Source organism: Phoenix dactylifera, chromosome 12, assembly GCF_009389715.1.
Source record: "Phoenix dactylifera cultivar Barhee BC4 chromosome 12, palm_55x_up_171113_PBpolish2nd_filt_p, whole genome shotgun sequence".
Taxonomy (NCBI): domain Eukaryota; kingdom Viridiplantae; phylum Streptophyta; class Magnoliopsida; order Arecales; family Arecaceae; genus Phoenix; species Phoenix dactylifera.
This window is the reverse complement of record NC_052403.1, coordinates 7,464,446-7,479,908: the sequence shown is the minus strand read 5'-3', so window position 1 is coordinate 7,479,908 and position 15,463 is coordinate 7,464,446. Positions and strand designations below refer to the sequence as shown.

Sequence of the window (15,463 nt, the reverse complement as noted above, 5' to 3'; positions counted from 1 at the left end):
ACTTTGCACATCTACATGGCAGAAAATCAGTTTCAGGGTCAACATAAATAAAATAAATTCAGATCTAACATGCCACAGTGAAATTTATAACTTCTTTTTTTTAAAAAAAAAATAAATCTATCAGCGAGTTTCTTCTACTGTAGCTAACCATTTTGTTTGCTAATGACATCTTTGCAGTAAGTTTTTATTGCCATTTAAATCTGATCACTACCTATTATATGTGAAATAACTCGTGTGTACATAATTTGCTACCATAACCACACATTATTAATGGTTTTTATATTTAATAGCACCTTCTTAATTGGGTTTCTTTCAGATAACATATGTGATTACTTCTTGAGTATTTTGTGTTCCACATAGTAATCCTTCTATCATGGTAAAATGGCCTTCTTGTAATTTGTTCTGCACATACATCCATTATGATTGGATCTAGTATCCTTTTTTTTATTTTTATTTTCATCTTCTTATCAGGCAGTTACAAGTTTGTGCTGGCAAAGATCAAAGCCTGTCATTGTAAATGAGAATAGTTGCACTGCTGAAGTTGCTCTTCTTGGGGGTACCAGTGAGGACTCTGTTCTTATGCCAGATCCCCTGCCTTCTATGGCAGCATTGAGTTTCCCTTCTGCAACGATGCCTAGCTTTCGCTCTTCTTTGACAGCAAGCACTAATGGGTCAATATCAGCAACACCTGCTGTAGAGGAAACTCCACAGCGGAGTCGACTTTGGTCAAGTGGATCTTTGCCAAAGCTACATGCACCTCGGTCTAGTTATAACTTAAAGGATGATGATATGGTTATGTTGCAATATATTTCTCCGCTATGTCGTGGCCACGCTGTTCAGCCAATTACACCTTAGCTCTTGGGCAATTGGGTGGCGATGACCGTGAGGTGACCCAGCCAACACAGACTATACATGCCCAATGACAAGAAAATCTGGGCAGTGTTTTTCCTTTCTTCACTTAGGAGATTTCCCTTTACTTGAAGGCAGCACTGATTCTCATCCAATATCAGATTGGAGATCAAATTCAAACATCCAACACAGGTTTAATACTGTGATTCTTACTCTTGTTCGATATTGCTTATGTAAAAAGGGGCAGCTCTAGGTGTGAAGTGAAGTGTATATCTCTGTCTACCATGATCATGACTGCAACTATTGGCACTATGCTGGTATGATCCATCAGCTAAAACACCTCAACCCACTGCAACAGGTTTGGCACCATCTTCCTTTTAAATGGCTTGCAAATTTGGTGACTAGACTCAAATATCAGCTCCTATCATATGAAGGGCAACTCATGATTGACCAGACGATTTAGAAGATATATGGTCCTCATAGAGAATGACTCTAGTTGACTGAATTTATTTTTTCGGCGCCGTTCCTTTTTCCTGCTAACATATGTAAGTGTTTTGGAAACATGTGAGACATTGTAAAGAGATGTAAGTGAAAAAGCATTCTGGCATCCGGCAGCAGTCACTTTCTTATTCTTTCTGTAGACCTTATGGCCATATCATTCTATTTGGTATAATTCAGTGAGCCCATGGAAAAGTTCTAATTGAATTTGATCATCACATTGCAGGACAGTTCTTCTGTTATATCATTCAAGCTGCCACACAAGTTGCCTCTTCAAAGGGTGAACATCATCTTTCTCTTCAACTCCTGAAGCCTGGGGTGGAAATGGTTGCTGGACAAATTAACTCACCGCAGCCATTTCACTGTCACGCTTTGTGCCTTCTGTGTCATTAGCCACTGGACCAATATTTGCAGGCTTGCAAGATTCATCTTCATCGTCCAGTCACTCCAAGAACTCTGCAACAATTTCTAGCACAAGTTTTACAAATATGCAGAATAAACTTGCCTTAAACCATGCAAATTCTTCAGTAATCATGGAATCCTCATCTGCTTACCATCTTAGCTCTGTTTCCACATCGTTAGGGACTAAAATGATGCCATCATCATCATCATCTATCTTGAGTTGCCAGGAACGTCACTATCAACTTTCCCTCGGAGGTATTCCACATATGCCTGAGAGAATAAGCACCACCTCTTCCTTCAGTGAGGGAATAGCTTCAGCAGTGGGTTCACCAAAATCAAAGAAAACAGGAGCAGAAACTAGAGAAGAATTGCTAAATAGCCTGCTATCGGGGCAAGAAGCATGCAAATGCCTCGGGGACCGGGAGCCCTTCCTGCAATCAATGTAATTAGACATGCATGCCCACACATACACATGTAATACATCGCTTATACAGCACTATACGAAATTGCATGAGAAAGTTGATGTTTGTGCATAATTTTTGTTGTGGCAGGGAGTGTCATCTCAATCTATGCGAGCATTGAGGTCAGCCAACAGATCAACAAGGAACTTCTTCATTTTCACTTCAGCTAGTCCAGCACACTCTTGAAGAGAACTTTGGGATCTCTGCAGAAGTCGATCCATGAAGATGTGAGGAATCTTCACATTGAGCTGCTAAGACAATTCCATATGCAGGAGGTAGATCATAATGATGATTTATTTTTAGCTTTTCTGACATATCTGGTATGCAAGCACTTTTTTAGAATTCTTTGGCATAAATATGCATTACATCTTTGTTAAAAAAGAACCTATTGCATTTTCAGCCATAAACTTTACACTAGCTAGGATGGCAGACTCCTTTCTCACGCATATGCCTCTGATTTTAGAAAGCTGATGCCTTGATTCATATTTTAGCATGAGATACAAGATATCTAGTATTAGAAAGAGCAAAATGGCATAACCTACGAGAATCATGGCAATCTTGGCTGAGCTTTACCAATTTAAATGGGAGTTATAATGCTTTGTATTCCTGTTAACAGAAACATAAAGAGCAAGTGTTATCCCATCAATTTAGCTCAGTTATACAGATCATAGTATTATACTTTGCATTGGTTGTTATGTATATGGTCCAGTCCTCCAAAATGGAAACCTCAGTACCTGAAACCATCTTCCTATTTTCCTACACCTTTTGAAATCTTGCCCCAAAAATTAAATATATTCAGTTGATGCCATGTTTTATTAAGATCAGTTGGTTTAATCATAATTACAACTACTATATTAAGTATTCCTACAATATGTATTACTTTTATGCAATGCCTGAACAAGTGCTTTCTTATATAGATGCTTTGACGTCCTAAATTCTGAGTCCTAAGGTGTCTTGCTTCCTCATCCAAATCTGCTCTTACACACCTTTTCTGTTCAAGCAATCAAGAGAGAAATGGTCTTTAAAATCACTTGCAGCAGCTCCATTTAAGCAAGTTGGTCCACTCTTTTGACCCTAAACCTGTATGTAGCACTCTTCTTGCCAAGGCCATATATGGCTTGTGTTGTAAATGGCTCGAAACATCTTGACGATGGTTCTCACACTTAAATCTATGCAAATTTTTAAGTTAAAAGTTTCCTGTAATGTACTTACTGCTTCTACCTTGTATATATACACATCTAGTGGTAACCCTTATAATGATGATAATCCTATTGCTGCCATCTCTTAACAGTGTGTCACCTCATGTTTTTATGATCATGACAGACCGCAATGGTGGGCTTGCTAACCTCAATCCTAGAAAAGCAAGATGAGTTGATGAAAGAAGTACAGTCGCTGCGAAGGGAAAACCAACAGCTCCGCCAGTTACTTTGAAGTGTCACCAGGGATTTCGAGCAAATTATAATCCTTTTTTGGGGTGTTTTCTGCTTTCAGAATAATCAAAATTTGTAGTGTGCAAATAGTTTGTGATAATTGGATTTTTACATAGCAGCCGATCAACGTGTAAGCAGGCCTAGGACTAGAGGATCGTCTGAAGTATTGGTAGATTCGGTTCTGTTGATGTATGTGCTACGTTTATGAGAAAAGGGCAAAATAGAGCCGATAATTTAGAAAATCCAGGTGAGATTTTGTCACCAGAAATTGTGTGCAGGCATCATAGATTTCAGTTTTGTCAATTAATATATGTACATAGTTGAACTCACACAGGTGCAGGAGATTGATCATTTTATGTAGAGAAGTTTCTCTTGATTCTTTGAATTCCTTGCCGTTCTTGCTCGGTTCCTTATTAGTAGATGATGTACTGGCACTTACTGCATTACACGGTGATGAACATTTTCGTTCGTAAAGACATATAGCGTACTTATTGCATTGCACGGTGATGACTTAAAGAGTATTGCTATAATACTATCAGTCACCTCATTGCTATATAAAGTAGGAGTGTCGATGTATGGACGAGCGTCTCAGATACCGCACAACCAATTGCCAACTTTCACGTATCATTGATAAATTAAGCAGTGATCTTTTTTAATGAGAGTGCAGTTTAGGCCTGCCAAGTATATTCCCATACCATTTACAACTTATGTTGGAGCTCATAAATAGATTGGAATTTTTATGTCAATAGGAAGGTAATGCTAATTTTTTATCATTATGGTTGGCAATGCTATCCATTAACTCATCTAATTTTAGATTTAGCTCACTGTAAATCTATTTGGATTATTAATTTAATAAGATGATCGTACCAAGCCTCAACCAGTTGGTTTGCACCGGTTCGCTATAGGGAGCGCATCCGTTTGTTGCGTAGGCCGGTTCGGCATCGATCCGATAGATGATAGGTGTTGCTGGAAATTGGACTCGGGGGCTACTGCGAAGCCGGGGAAGGAGGAGCTTCGCTGCAGGGACGGTGGTCGGCGGCGCGCCGACTGGTGACGTCCTCCTGGAGGGGTGTAAGTCCTGCAAAAAGCCGGTGGCCGGGCTCCCCGGCGCCGGCCCTCCGATGCTTAAGTCAGAGGGGGGCAGATATGTGTAGAGAGAAAGGAAGAGAGTATATGGAGAAGACAGCAGGAATATTTGGATAAGATGAAGAAGATGAAGAGGGTGATATCCTCCATTGTGTCTGTGCTATTTGCTTCTTTTCACCCGGTCCAGGAGGGTTCTGTCCGGGGGGGCCCCCTCCTTTTCCCCCCAGGTTTCCTTTTATAGAAGGATTTTTGTTACCTGGGAGGTGACAGGAGGTTTGTCCTCTTTTGTAATAATTGGGCACGATTTGGCCCATTAATGGCGTAGTGGAGAACGGGACCGAATCGGACCGGAATCAGGGAGTTGTCACGGTCGATCGGACCTGTTGGAGTGGTTGAACCGCCGGCTGTGGTGGGCCTGGGGTCCGTGGATGGTAAGTGCATTTATTACCGAATGAACCGGCGGTCAGGGAGAGCCATACGCTCTGATGGTTCAGTAATCCGGAGATCGTCTTGGGCCGTGCTCATTAAATGACTGGGTGCATCGAAGACTTGAGGGAGTCTCATGCATTAATGGCAGGTCGTGCCGAATACCTGCAGAGATCTTATGCCTTGATGGCTTGGAGATAGTGGCAGGCTATAGTAGAGTCGCGTGTATAGCCGCCGGACCTTTCGAGAAAGCTTGGCGGGGAGGAGTATTAGTTAAGGCATCGGCTCGGCAAGGGTGCCGAGCCGAGCTGGTCGCCCAGAGGAGCGCCCTGTGGCGGGGTTGCTTCTAGTACTTCTGGTCGACGCCCTTTGGGCGAGCACCTTCTAGCCGAGCGCCTCTATTTGGCGCTGTCTCTGGTCGGCGCTTCCTAGTTCGAGCGCTTCTCTGGTCGGCGTTCTTCTGGTCGGCTCTTTCTAGCCGAGCATCCCTACTTGGGACGTGTTGGTTGGTCCGAGCACCTCTTGGCGCTCCGGTCGGCACTCTTGGGCCGAGCATCTTTTCGGATTGGCGCTCTCTAGCCGAGCACCCCTCTGGTTGGTGCTCTCTGGTCGGCACTCTTTGGCCGAGCACTTTTCCGGTCGGCGCTTTTCGGCCGAGCGCCTCCGTGGTGGTATGACTTGGGGTTTTTCTCCCAACAATAGGTATGCCTACGATTCAGCTTAAGTCTATATTGATGGATTTTAGATCCAATCGAATGGGTACATTGATGGATTTTTGATCCAACCCGATTGGCGGTGCGTCTTTTGGGGAGCGGGATCACTTTTTTTTTTGAAGAAAAAAAAGGACGCCGGAAACGGCTCAATCTAACTCGCGCCCTCTGCATCACCCCGTTACCATTCTCCACTGCTCTCTCCATTTCCATCCCTCCCTTTTTAAATCTCTCCAAAGATATTGAATCGTTGGTCGCCGCTTCTGCTCCTACCTTCCTTCGACTTCTCTCTTTCTCTCTAATTTTGGGGTTTTTTTGTTTTAATTTTTCTGCTACGAATTTATTTTGTTAATTAAGCCAATCGGTAGCAGTTTCTTTAAATTTCGAGAAGGGGATTTTGGGAAGATGGGTTCGGTTCGGAAAAACGGTGGATGAATAGGCTTGTCGAGGAGGTTGCTGCCTGCAATTTCATTTGGGATCCCGTGATCGTCGACGGCACCAGCGCCTCAAGGTAATCTATCGCTTTCTTTTTCTTTCCTCTTTTTTTTTTGATGTGATTGCTTCAGTTTTTTTGTTTTCCATCCCTGTCATGTAATTAATGAACTGGAATCTTTTTAGTCAATTAATGTTGTTATCTATTTTTATCTTCTCCTTTGAAATTTATTCGTTTTCTTGGATTTTCTTGAGCTAAAATTTTTTGAGCCAAAGATGTCAAAACACTTATCTCTTTTGTACATTTTGCCCTTATAGTAGTTGAATCATGAGGTCTCTTCGATGACGAACGGAGCTCAGGTTTTTGACTTGTTGAAATTTTTAAGTGAAGCACCTCAAATCGCTTTATCTGGTGGCCAATTTTAATAGTTGGAAAAAAATATCAAACAACTAACAAAGGAGATATTTGAGTTAATTTTCAGAAGTGCTTCTTTGCTTCTTGAATAGAATTTATATCATTTCCGTAAGCACTTTAGAGGTATAAGGTTTCCTTTTTCAAGTTCAAGTATCACAATGTCGTGATAGTAATTTAGGGTAAGTGAAATGAATTTAAGCACAAAGCCCCAATTACATTCTGTTTGGATGAAAGGTGAACAAATTCTAGAAAAGACTGCAGAACGAAATTTCTTACAATTCAGCTGCTTGGCCAACTTGTTTATTGATATTATGTTCCATAGCATTAGAGAGCATTTTTTTCGTTTTCCAAGTACTGCTATGCTTCTATGTTATTATTCATTTTATTGTTATATCAACAGCATGATCCTTGGCTTTCGCGTTTCGCAGGAGGACCACCGTGCAGGTGATGCTTGCTTTAAGAAACGGTACAAGCCAGCTTTCACTTCCCGACTACAAATGTGTTTTGATCCTACCATCCTTGTTTTACCGCGTACCATCAAAAGGGGAAGTCAATAAATATATCAATGTTTGTTTCTATGCTTTTTCCAGCCATAAATATTGTCTGATGTTTGTTTATCTGCCTTTCCTTGCCTTGTACTCTATTTTGGCTATTTAATTGTTTGTTACTAAACCAGTATGCTTTGTTTAGTAACTAGTTCAGTTTTGTAACATTTTCTCTAACCATATTATTTTAATATATATATGCGTGTGCGCACGCACGCTATGCACGTACGTGCGCGTGTGTGTATGTGCCTATTGTATTTAGTATGAACTTGCTAAGCCTTGTGTATTTTGTCTACCTTCCAAAAGGAAAAAAAAAAAAGAAATGGCAGTATGCAATTTATCGACAGGAAAGTATCCTGTGATATATGTCATTGTCCTAGCCCAGTGGCATCTTCAAGGAAAAATATGACAAATGCACTGAAACCTCTGAAATTAAGAGACGAGCCAAGAAAAGGTGACGATGTAGAACTCTAGCGTCCGCTTAAGAATCCCGAGAAAATACGATGCTTGCTGACAAGAGTATGTAATAAAAAATTATGGTCCTCCACAAGTAAGAGGCAAGTTTGACCTCCAGCACATCTAGGATGAAGCAAAGGGTTACCTTAAGATCACATCTTTGCAATTACAGTGCTTATATAGTCGACCATAATATCAAAATTATACAAGCAAATAAGAGGTAGTTGTTTCTTCTAATCATGTCAAAACTTTAAGGGGTGCTAATGCTGCTTTATTGCATTTGAAGACGTGGGTGGCACGCTGCTATCTTGAGAAATTATTGCTTTCTCCATGATAACCGTAAACCTGTCATATACAAGGGATGATGTTTAGTGAAGAACTAAAGATAAATCTGAATGGCATAGTTAACTATTGATCATCATCCGGTATGTATATTCATGTTTATAAATTTTCAAGAACGTGTATTATTTGTGGAAACAAGAAATCCTTGGAAGAGTAGGTAAACGACTCTGTGATTTTTGCAGATCATTGAATGTTAGAGCTTTGAAGCCAAAATCTGTTTGCTGGTCAGAACTAATGGTGAAAGCTTGACATAGGAAAACTAGAGATGCTTTGTCTTACAGGGGCTTTCAGTAACCCTTATAAATTCAGCTTGTCCTTGTCAGGAAAGCATTGCTAACTATTGCGTTATAGCTTGTCAGACATTGATGATTGGCTTTGAAACAAGCTATTGGGTTTAATCTCATACTTTTAAGAGGGTAGTTCAGAATAAGTGTGCGTTCTTGTGATCAAAGATGGCTGTAGATGTATTTAATGGGATAAATGGCTTTTTGCTAATCTCAATGCTTATGACTAGTAGTAAACTTGAGCTGAATTATTTATGTAACAACAGATGCTAGTTCTTGGAGAGCCAGAGCAATTCCCCCACCAGGTGGTTCACTATATATTGTAATGCAGAAGGCAGTCTTGATGCTAGGCTTAAGACGACGCATATTCACCAATTTGGGGAATTGATATTGCTGATTACTGAATTTTATGTAACATGATGCCAGTGACTTATGTATATGTGTTATTTGTAGACCAAGTGTTTTCTCTTTCCTTTCTATCCATGTGCAACTCCTTTGTATAATAATATCCTAGTTGGTTCTTTCTTTTCCAATATGGGTTCGTGGGATATCTTCTCATCTGTGCTATATAAAGAACAGCATCTGTTGAGTTTGATCCTTCATTAGTTTAAGGCAGGATGCATCATTATGTAACCATGATAAGGAGAACAAAGAAATATTGTCCTGCCAAATCTAAGTAGTGGCTCATATAATTTACTCGAGAGCAAATAAATACCTTTCAACTTAATGTCTGATGTTACCTGATCAAAAAATTTCATTTAAAAAACCTTCTTTTGGAGGAAATCAGTTTCTTCTTCTTCCATGTGTGCATTTTGTGCAGTGCATTCATGGGCCCATATATGGGCATATTTACCGATTTTTCAGTATGTAAATATGCCGTGCCTGTACTTTGCATTCATGGGCCTATATATGGGCATATTTACCGATTTTTCAGTTTGTAAATATGTCATGCCTGTACTTTGTAACCGATTGTTTAATGCTGTGTGTTTAGGTTTACAGACTTGTGCTCCATTTTGGATCCTGGAAGGCCTCTATGGGCAGACAAAATTGCCATCCTAAATGATGTGACTCGTCTTTTGAACCAGTTACATCTTGAAGCCCAGCTACCATCACATAATATCCCAGCTACATTACTCCATTTTATCCACCCTGCTTTAGTCCTATGGATAACATCCTCTTTAATCCCACATTTCTTATGAATAATCAAATCCTACCGAAAATACTCACTTTGAAGAACTTCATGATCCTCAATTATCATGCCATCTTCATCTCTTTCTAATTTTACTAAAACTGTATTCCATGTATTCTGTCTTAATCTTACTTAACCTGAAATCCTCAAATTCTAATGCACTCCTCCATAATTCCAACTTACAAATAACTCTAAACTTAGTTTCATCTATACGACTATATTATCCATAAATAGCACGCAACAAGAAATGTCGTCCCGAATATACCTAGTAAGCTCATTCATAACTAGCACAAAAATGTAAGAACTTCAAGCAAATCCTTAGTGTAAACCAATTGTGTTTGGAAACTCACTGTATTACCACCAGTAATTCTCATACTAGAAATCACTCCATTATACATGTCCTCAATCGCATTAATATAACTAACAAAAACTCCATTCTTTTCTAACACCCACCATAAGGCTTCTAAGAGACTCTATCATATGCTTTCTCTAAATCAATAAAAACCCTTTGAAGATTTTGTTTCTTTTCTCAGTATTTCTCTGAGAACATCCAAAAAAGAAAAATAGCTTTCGTAATCGATCTTCTTGGCATAAAATCAAATTGATTTTCTAATATTTTTGTTCCACCATTTGTGCTCAATCATCCTCTCCCAAAATTCCATTGTATGGTCACAATTTTAATGCCACAATAGTTAAAACAATTTCAAATATCACCTTTAATCTTATAAATAGGTAATATAATGCTCTTCCTCTATTCATCAAGCATCTTCTTGGTCTTTAAAATCTTATTAAATAAATTAGTCAACCAAGTTACTCCCATATCACCTCATCACTTCCAAAACACAGTAAGAATTTCATTTGGTCCAACTTTTTGTCCTATTTTCATCTTTTTCATAGCTTCCTACCTCAAATATCCTAATTCTATGTAGATACCTAACATTTCTATCCTCGACAGAACTAGTAAAACATCCTAAAATTGTTTATATAACTTTCATTAATGGCTTATCAAAATAAATCCATCTTTCTTTGATCTCGTTCTCCTTAACTAAAACTTTATTTATTTTTATATTTCATACATTGAACTTCAATCAAGTCTCTAGTTTTTCTCTCTCTTAATCTTGCAATCTTATAGATATCTTTTGCTTCACCCTTAATTTCTAATCTACAATATAACCCTCCATACACTTTGAATCTAGCCTATTGTATCGCCTTCTGAACTGCCTTCTTAGCCAACTTTATAGCTTTCGCATACCTCTTGATTCCTACATTTAGGTAGTCTTCTATAGCACTCTTTTTTAGCCCAAACCGCCAATTGGACTTTTTTCATTCCACCATCAAGTTTTCTTGCTGGCGGGCATTTTTTTCTTCAATATCCTAGTACCTCTATAGCTACTTTCTTAATATTGTTAACAATCTCTTCCCACATGGTATTCATATTCCTATTTTAACCCCATTTTCCTTCCTTCAATACTCTATCATTAAAAGCGATTTGTTTCTCTAGCAAATTTCACCACTTAATACTCGGGTTACTATTTCTTTAGTATTTTCCATCTGCTAATATATATATCTAAACTACTGATGTATATTAGGTGGTTAAACTCCACCTATATTTTATACATAGCCAGTCCCAAGCCTGGATAAAGGAGGAAGGTTACGGTAGGTTGACGACTAGCATAAAACTATAGTCACATGAATATGAATCTATATAATGCTAATCACTACGAGGCATAAACTAGCTACTCCGTAACTGAATATCAATTCATTCACAAAAATGAGGGCTAGTTAGATATGCTTGAGCACAACATCAAGAAAGTCTAGACATTAGGAAAAATAACCTCCCCCCCCCCCCAATCCTTTTTAAAAAAACACCCTAGGAAAAAAGGAAAGAAAGGAGAAAAACTTTATGCCAGCAATTTCAAATGTACTTTAGATAATATCAAACGTCAAGACAAATTGATTATCTTACTTGGAAGTAAAAAAAAAAAAAGAACTTTGACATTCTTAAGATTCCAAAAATGCGTCACATTAAATCCTCAAAATAAGTTTGTCCTGAGTCCAATAAGATGTGCAGTCAGAATATAATATAAAATGCACATTATATGTACACTATGTTATAATACATACACAGAAATCATTATGTAAGTTCTTTTTTTGTTTACTTGTAGTTTCTATGCTAAAGGACTTATCTCTCTTTTTAATCTGATGTTCTGTGATAAAGCATCTGTCTTATTTGATAGAATAACTACAATTACTCTATACACAAATTAGGAAGTTATTGCCATGCTGAAAAACAACCTCTACAACAATAACCAACAACCCTTATCTCATCACCTTCTGTAAATCACGTTCCCTCATCTATTCCTATCAAGGGCCACATTCCTTGTCCATAATGTTTCACAAAATTGTAATTCGATATAATCAAAGCACAATCTTTAAAATATATTAGATTCGTTAGAATAAAATAATTAGCATCATGCGAGAAGGTATGATTGAAACTTACTAAAGTGGAAGATTCTTGTGGGTGTAGATCACCCCTTTATCTCCATCCACCACTTGCCCGCTTCCTCTTAGAATCCTTCACATCATGAAGATAACACAGTTAAGCTGGAATACATGCATAAGGATATCCAGACATGTTTTGAAAAGAAATGGACAAAATATATACTGAAAGAAAGAGGACTTGATAGGATGAGCTATCCTGTCTCAGTCATATAGGGTATCTATAAAAAAGATGGCTCTGAGGGCAAAGCCATAGTAATATGAAGAACAAGCATGAACTCTATCATGCCAAAGTTATCAAATAATAACACATCCATGAGAACAGAATGGCAAAGTCCTAAAATTTTCTGACAACCACTTCTACTAAGCATGGTTTGCGACCCGGCAGATTATAATTTCTTCACTCATTTTCTTCCTCCTCTATGCTATTTGTCAATTACTTTAGTTTCTTTTGGCTATTATATTAAAAGCAAATACTCTCGAATGAATGCTCGGGTTATCTTAAGAAACCAGAAGAAACCACGAAAAGCAGAAAAATCACAAGATGCAAGAAAAGTAACATCATCTGGCATGTACCATCGTGTGGTTAGCAGTCCTTCAACACCAACAGGGCCTCGAGCATGTATCCTACCTGTACTTATACCAACCTTCAAATGCCACAAACAAGATTTAATGAAAGGGCAATAAATTATGTAACTAAGACATTTCGAACAAGTTGTTCCACGTACCTCTGCACCAAGTCCAAAACGAGCCCCATCACAAAAGCGTGTGCTTGCATTGTGAAAAGCAGCAGCACTGTTGGGATTGGAAAAGAAAAAAAATCATAATCTTTATGCCTTATAAACTCAACAAGACATGAAACTTGGCGCTACTTTTTGCAAATAATCATAAAAGAAATTTAAAATAGAACAGTGATAAACTGAAATCGGTCGTTGGTAACAGTAATATAACTTAGCAACCAAATCAACCATAATGTTTTGATTGGTAACTAATCCAATGAATAATCATGCATATACCCAGCTACAAGCCAATAACAAAACATATATCTGGACAAATAAGAATGTCCCAATAATCCGAGTTCATGACATAGCAAACAAAATATAATTATTCATCAAGAATTAACATATTGCAGGCAAAAAAAAAGGTAAATACAGAACTTCTGGAGAGTAAAAAAGAATCAGAAAAGGGAGGAAAAAATCCTTTTGTAACTTTTGGTAAAGGGGAAGACATTCATTTTCTTATAAGAAATTCTCTTTCACTCTCGCTCATAGACACATGCAATAAAATCCAAAAGGAGAGAATGGAGGTGTACTAAGAGACTCAATTTATGAATAAAGGAGAAAAGAAAAACTAAATTCAGAAAATAAAAGCTATCTATGCTGTTCCATCATAAACCTGAGAACATGTGCTATCACATGCTTAATTAAATAGTTCGAAAAAAAGCACTTTAGAAATGTAAATATTTGAAAAGGCTTCAATAAATACTAGGGCCCCTAGCTTAGCTTAATTTTATGATGTGAACTCTTTGAAAACAAGAGAACATCACATTCATTTGTATGGATGTCAACTTTTTTTCACTATCCCCACCCTATCTAGTTAAAACTTCTGAAACGATGATTTCTTATTCCCATCACTCTGCCCACCCCAAGAGACCTGCAGTTGAGTGTCATCACATTAAACCAAGCCCCCCTTCTTCCAACCGTAGTAACTGCAGCCACCACCACCAGGAAACTTGTAAACAAATTAATAAGCAGATGGATAACATATCCTAGTATCCTACAAATACCAAACATGATTAGTCACCTCCACATCCACCCCTTCCACATGCACCTCTTGTCTCACCAATAGATAACATATTAGTGATGTTTTATTTTTATTTTTTATATTTTTTTTTCCAACAGGCTCTAGTTGGTGTGCCTTAATTTGAAGGTTTAGTCCCATGCCGGGACACACTTTAGCTTATTTACAGGTTGACAAATTGGCACCAAAGAGCTCAAGGAAGCACAAGAATATCAATCAAACATGACAATTGCCCCCCCTAGGAAAAATTACAAGAGAAACAAAGTTCCAAAACTAAGTTGTACACATATCCTTCTCAGATAAAAGACTTGTAAGCCAAAGAACAAGCCAAATCCCAACAATTTGGGTTGATCAAGTCTTAAAAATCAAGATCAGTCCAATTGGTCAGATTGGGGTCCAACCTAATAAGAGTTGGTTAAATTAGTACAATGGGTAAACCCAAATAATAGTATGGAAATGACTCAAAATGACTGGACCATATGGTTTGGATGAACAAGCAGGTCTCGATACTAATATGATTCGTAGCATTTTCAAAAAAAGGGTGCTTGCACATGTCAAGACTTGAAGCTACCATATGACAACAAGAAGCAAGCAACTAACCGCTACAGCATTATGTTATGAATGTTGATGTGTGTTTGAAGGAACAAAACCAGTGATTTTAAATTGTTGGCCCAGCTTAGGCCATTTTGATGGCCAGGTCACAAGCTATCATTTCAATCAAAGGCTAAACATGTTCTTTGATTCCATCAGCTATTCGACATGCACTTACTTATCCCCAAACAAAAGGCACATAAGGGAACCTTAGTTTGTATGCCCTAATTTAGGATCCCAATCCCAAATTGCACCTATCTAACCCTAATATTAAGCTCCATATGCATCTTTCTCAAGAAAGGGAAAAAGTATAAACCCTCTCTGTTGCCAAGACAGCCACCACAGCTGCACAAGTCAATGCTTGAGTCCAGAGTAATGATGAGTAACTGGGGTCAGAGTTCCAATAAACCAATTGACCTTCAGATCATTCGATCCAAACCTGGGTGGTTTGAACATGTTTTGCAGAACCTCAGATTTGGACCCAACCTGCACCACTTTTGACTGTGGCAGCTCGAGCAGGTAAACCTGGTTGACCCATCCAAATTCTAAAACACTATAAAACAGAATTCCTGCAAATACAAATACACTATATAAAAATAACATTATTCAACTAGGTAGACTGAGTGGCAAAACCAGTTTGGACTGAACTGAGCTCAAAATCATTTTCAATGTTCAAATCTAGAAGTTTAAGGATCACTATATGAATCTCCTATCCAGGGTGTAGTCCACCATAGAGATGATTTTCAAGAGGGAAAAAAAAAGAAAATCTCTATTCCCATTTAAGTCTTCTATATTTATCCCTGCTCTCTCTCTCTCTCTCTCAACCTTTTTTGTTCTTTAGTCTTTTTGCCTAAATTGCTCATTTCTAAACCAGATCATGCCGACTTGTCAAAATGGGCCTGACCAAGACCAACAACTAAATAAATATGACCTTCTAATGAGTTGATTGAAAGCGCAAAACCAGATAACCCACATAATACTGATCTAAATAATTAAAATATAGGGCAATGTGAATCCATATAGGATTTCAAAATTGCAAAGCAATGCT

General features: G+C 38.2%; 1 protein-coding gene, 1 long non-coding RNA gene and 1 pseudogene across 5 annotated transcripts in view; 2 read left to right on the top strand and 1 right to left on the bottom strand.

The window, feature by feature from the left end:
• The first annotated feature begins 437 nt into the window (after positions 1-437).
• On the top strand, positions 438-3,969 carry LOC120112789 (annotated as a pseudogene).
• Positions 3,970-5,915: 1,946 nt separating this feature from the next.
• Positions 5,916-8,058, top strand: LOC120112740. The gene is made up of 2 exons (XR_005514404.1): positions 5,916-6,373; positions 7,138-8,058. It is a non-coding gene; the product is annotated as an uncharacterized LOC120112740 (long non-coding RNA).
• Positions 7,716-15,463, bottom strand: part of LOC120112739 (delta-1-pyrroline-5-carboxylate synthase 1-like) — a 30,096-nt gene continuing 22,348 nt past the window's right edge. For 2 of the 4 annotated variants that reach the window (XM_039132504.1, XM_039132505.1), the window contains 4 exons: positions 12,753-12,819; positions 12,601-12,671; positions 12,026-12,100; positions 7,716-8,055 (listed from right to left, as the gene is read on the bottom strand). In XM_039132504.1, the coding sequence (XP_038988432.1) occupies position 8,055; positions 12,026-12,100; positions 12,601-12,671; positions 12,753-12,819 (214 nt within the window). In that variant the 3' untranslated portion in view covers positions 7,716-8,054. Of the gene's footprint in view, positions 8,056-12,024; positions 12,101-12,600; positions 12,672-12,752; positions 12,820-15,463 lie in introns of those variants that run through there. The other 2 variants (XM_039132506.1, XM_039132503.1) reach the window with 1 other exon arrangement.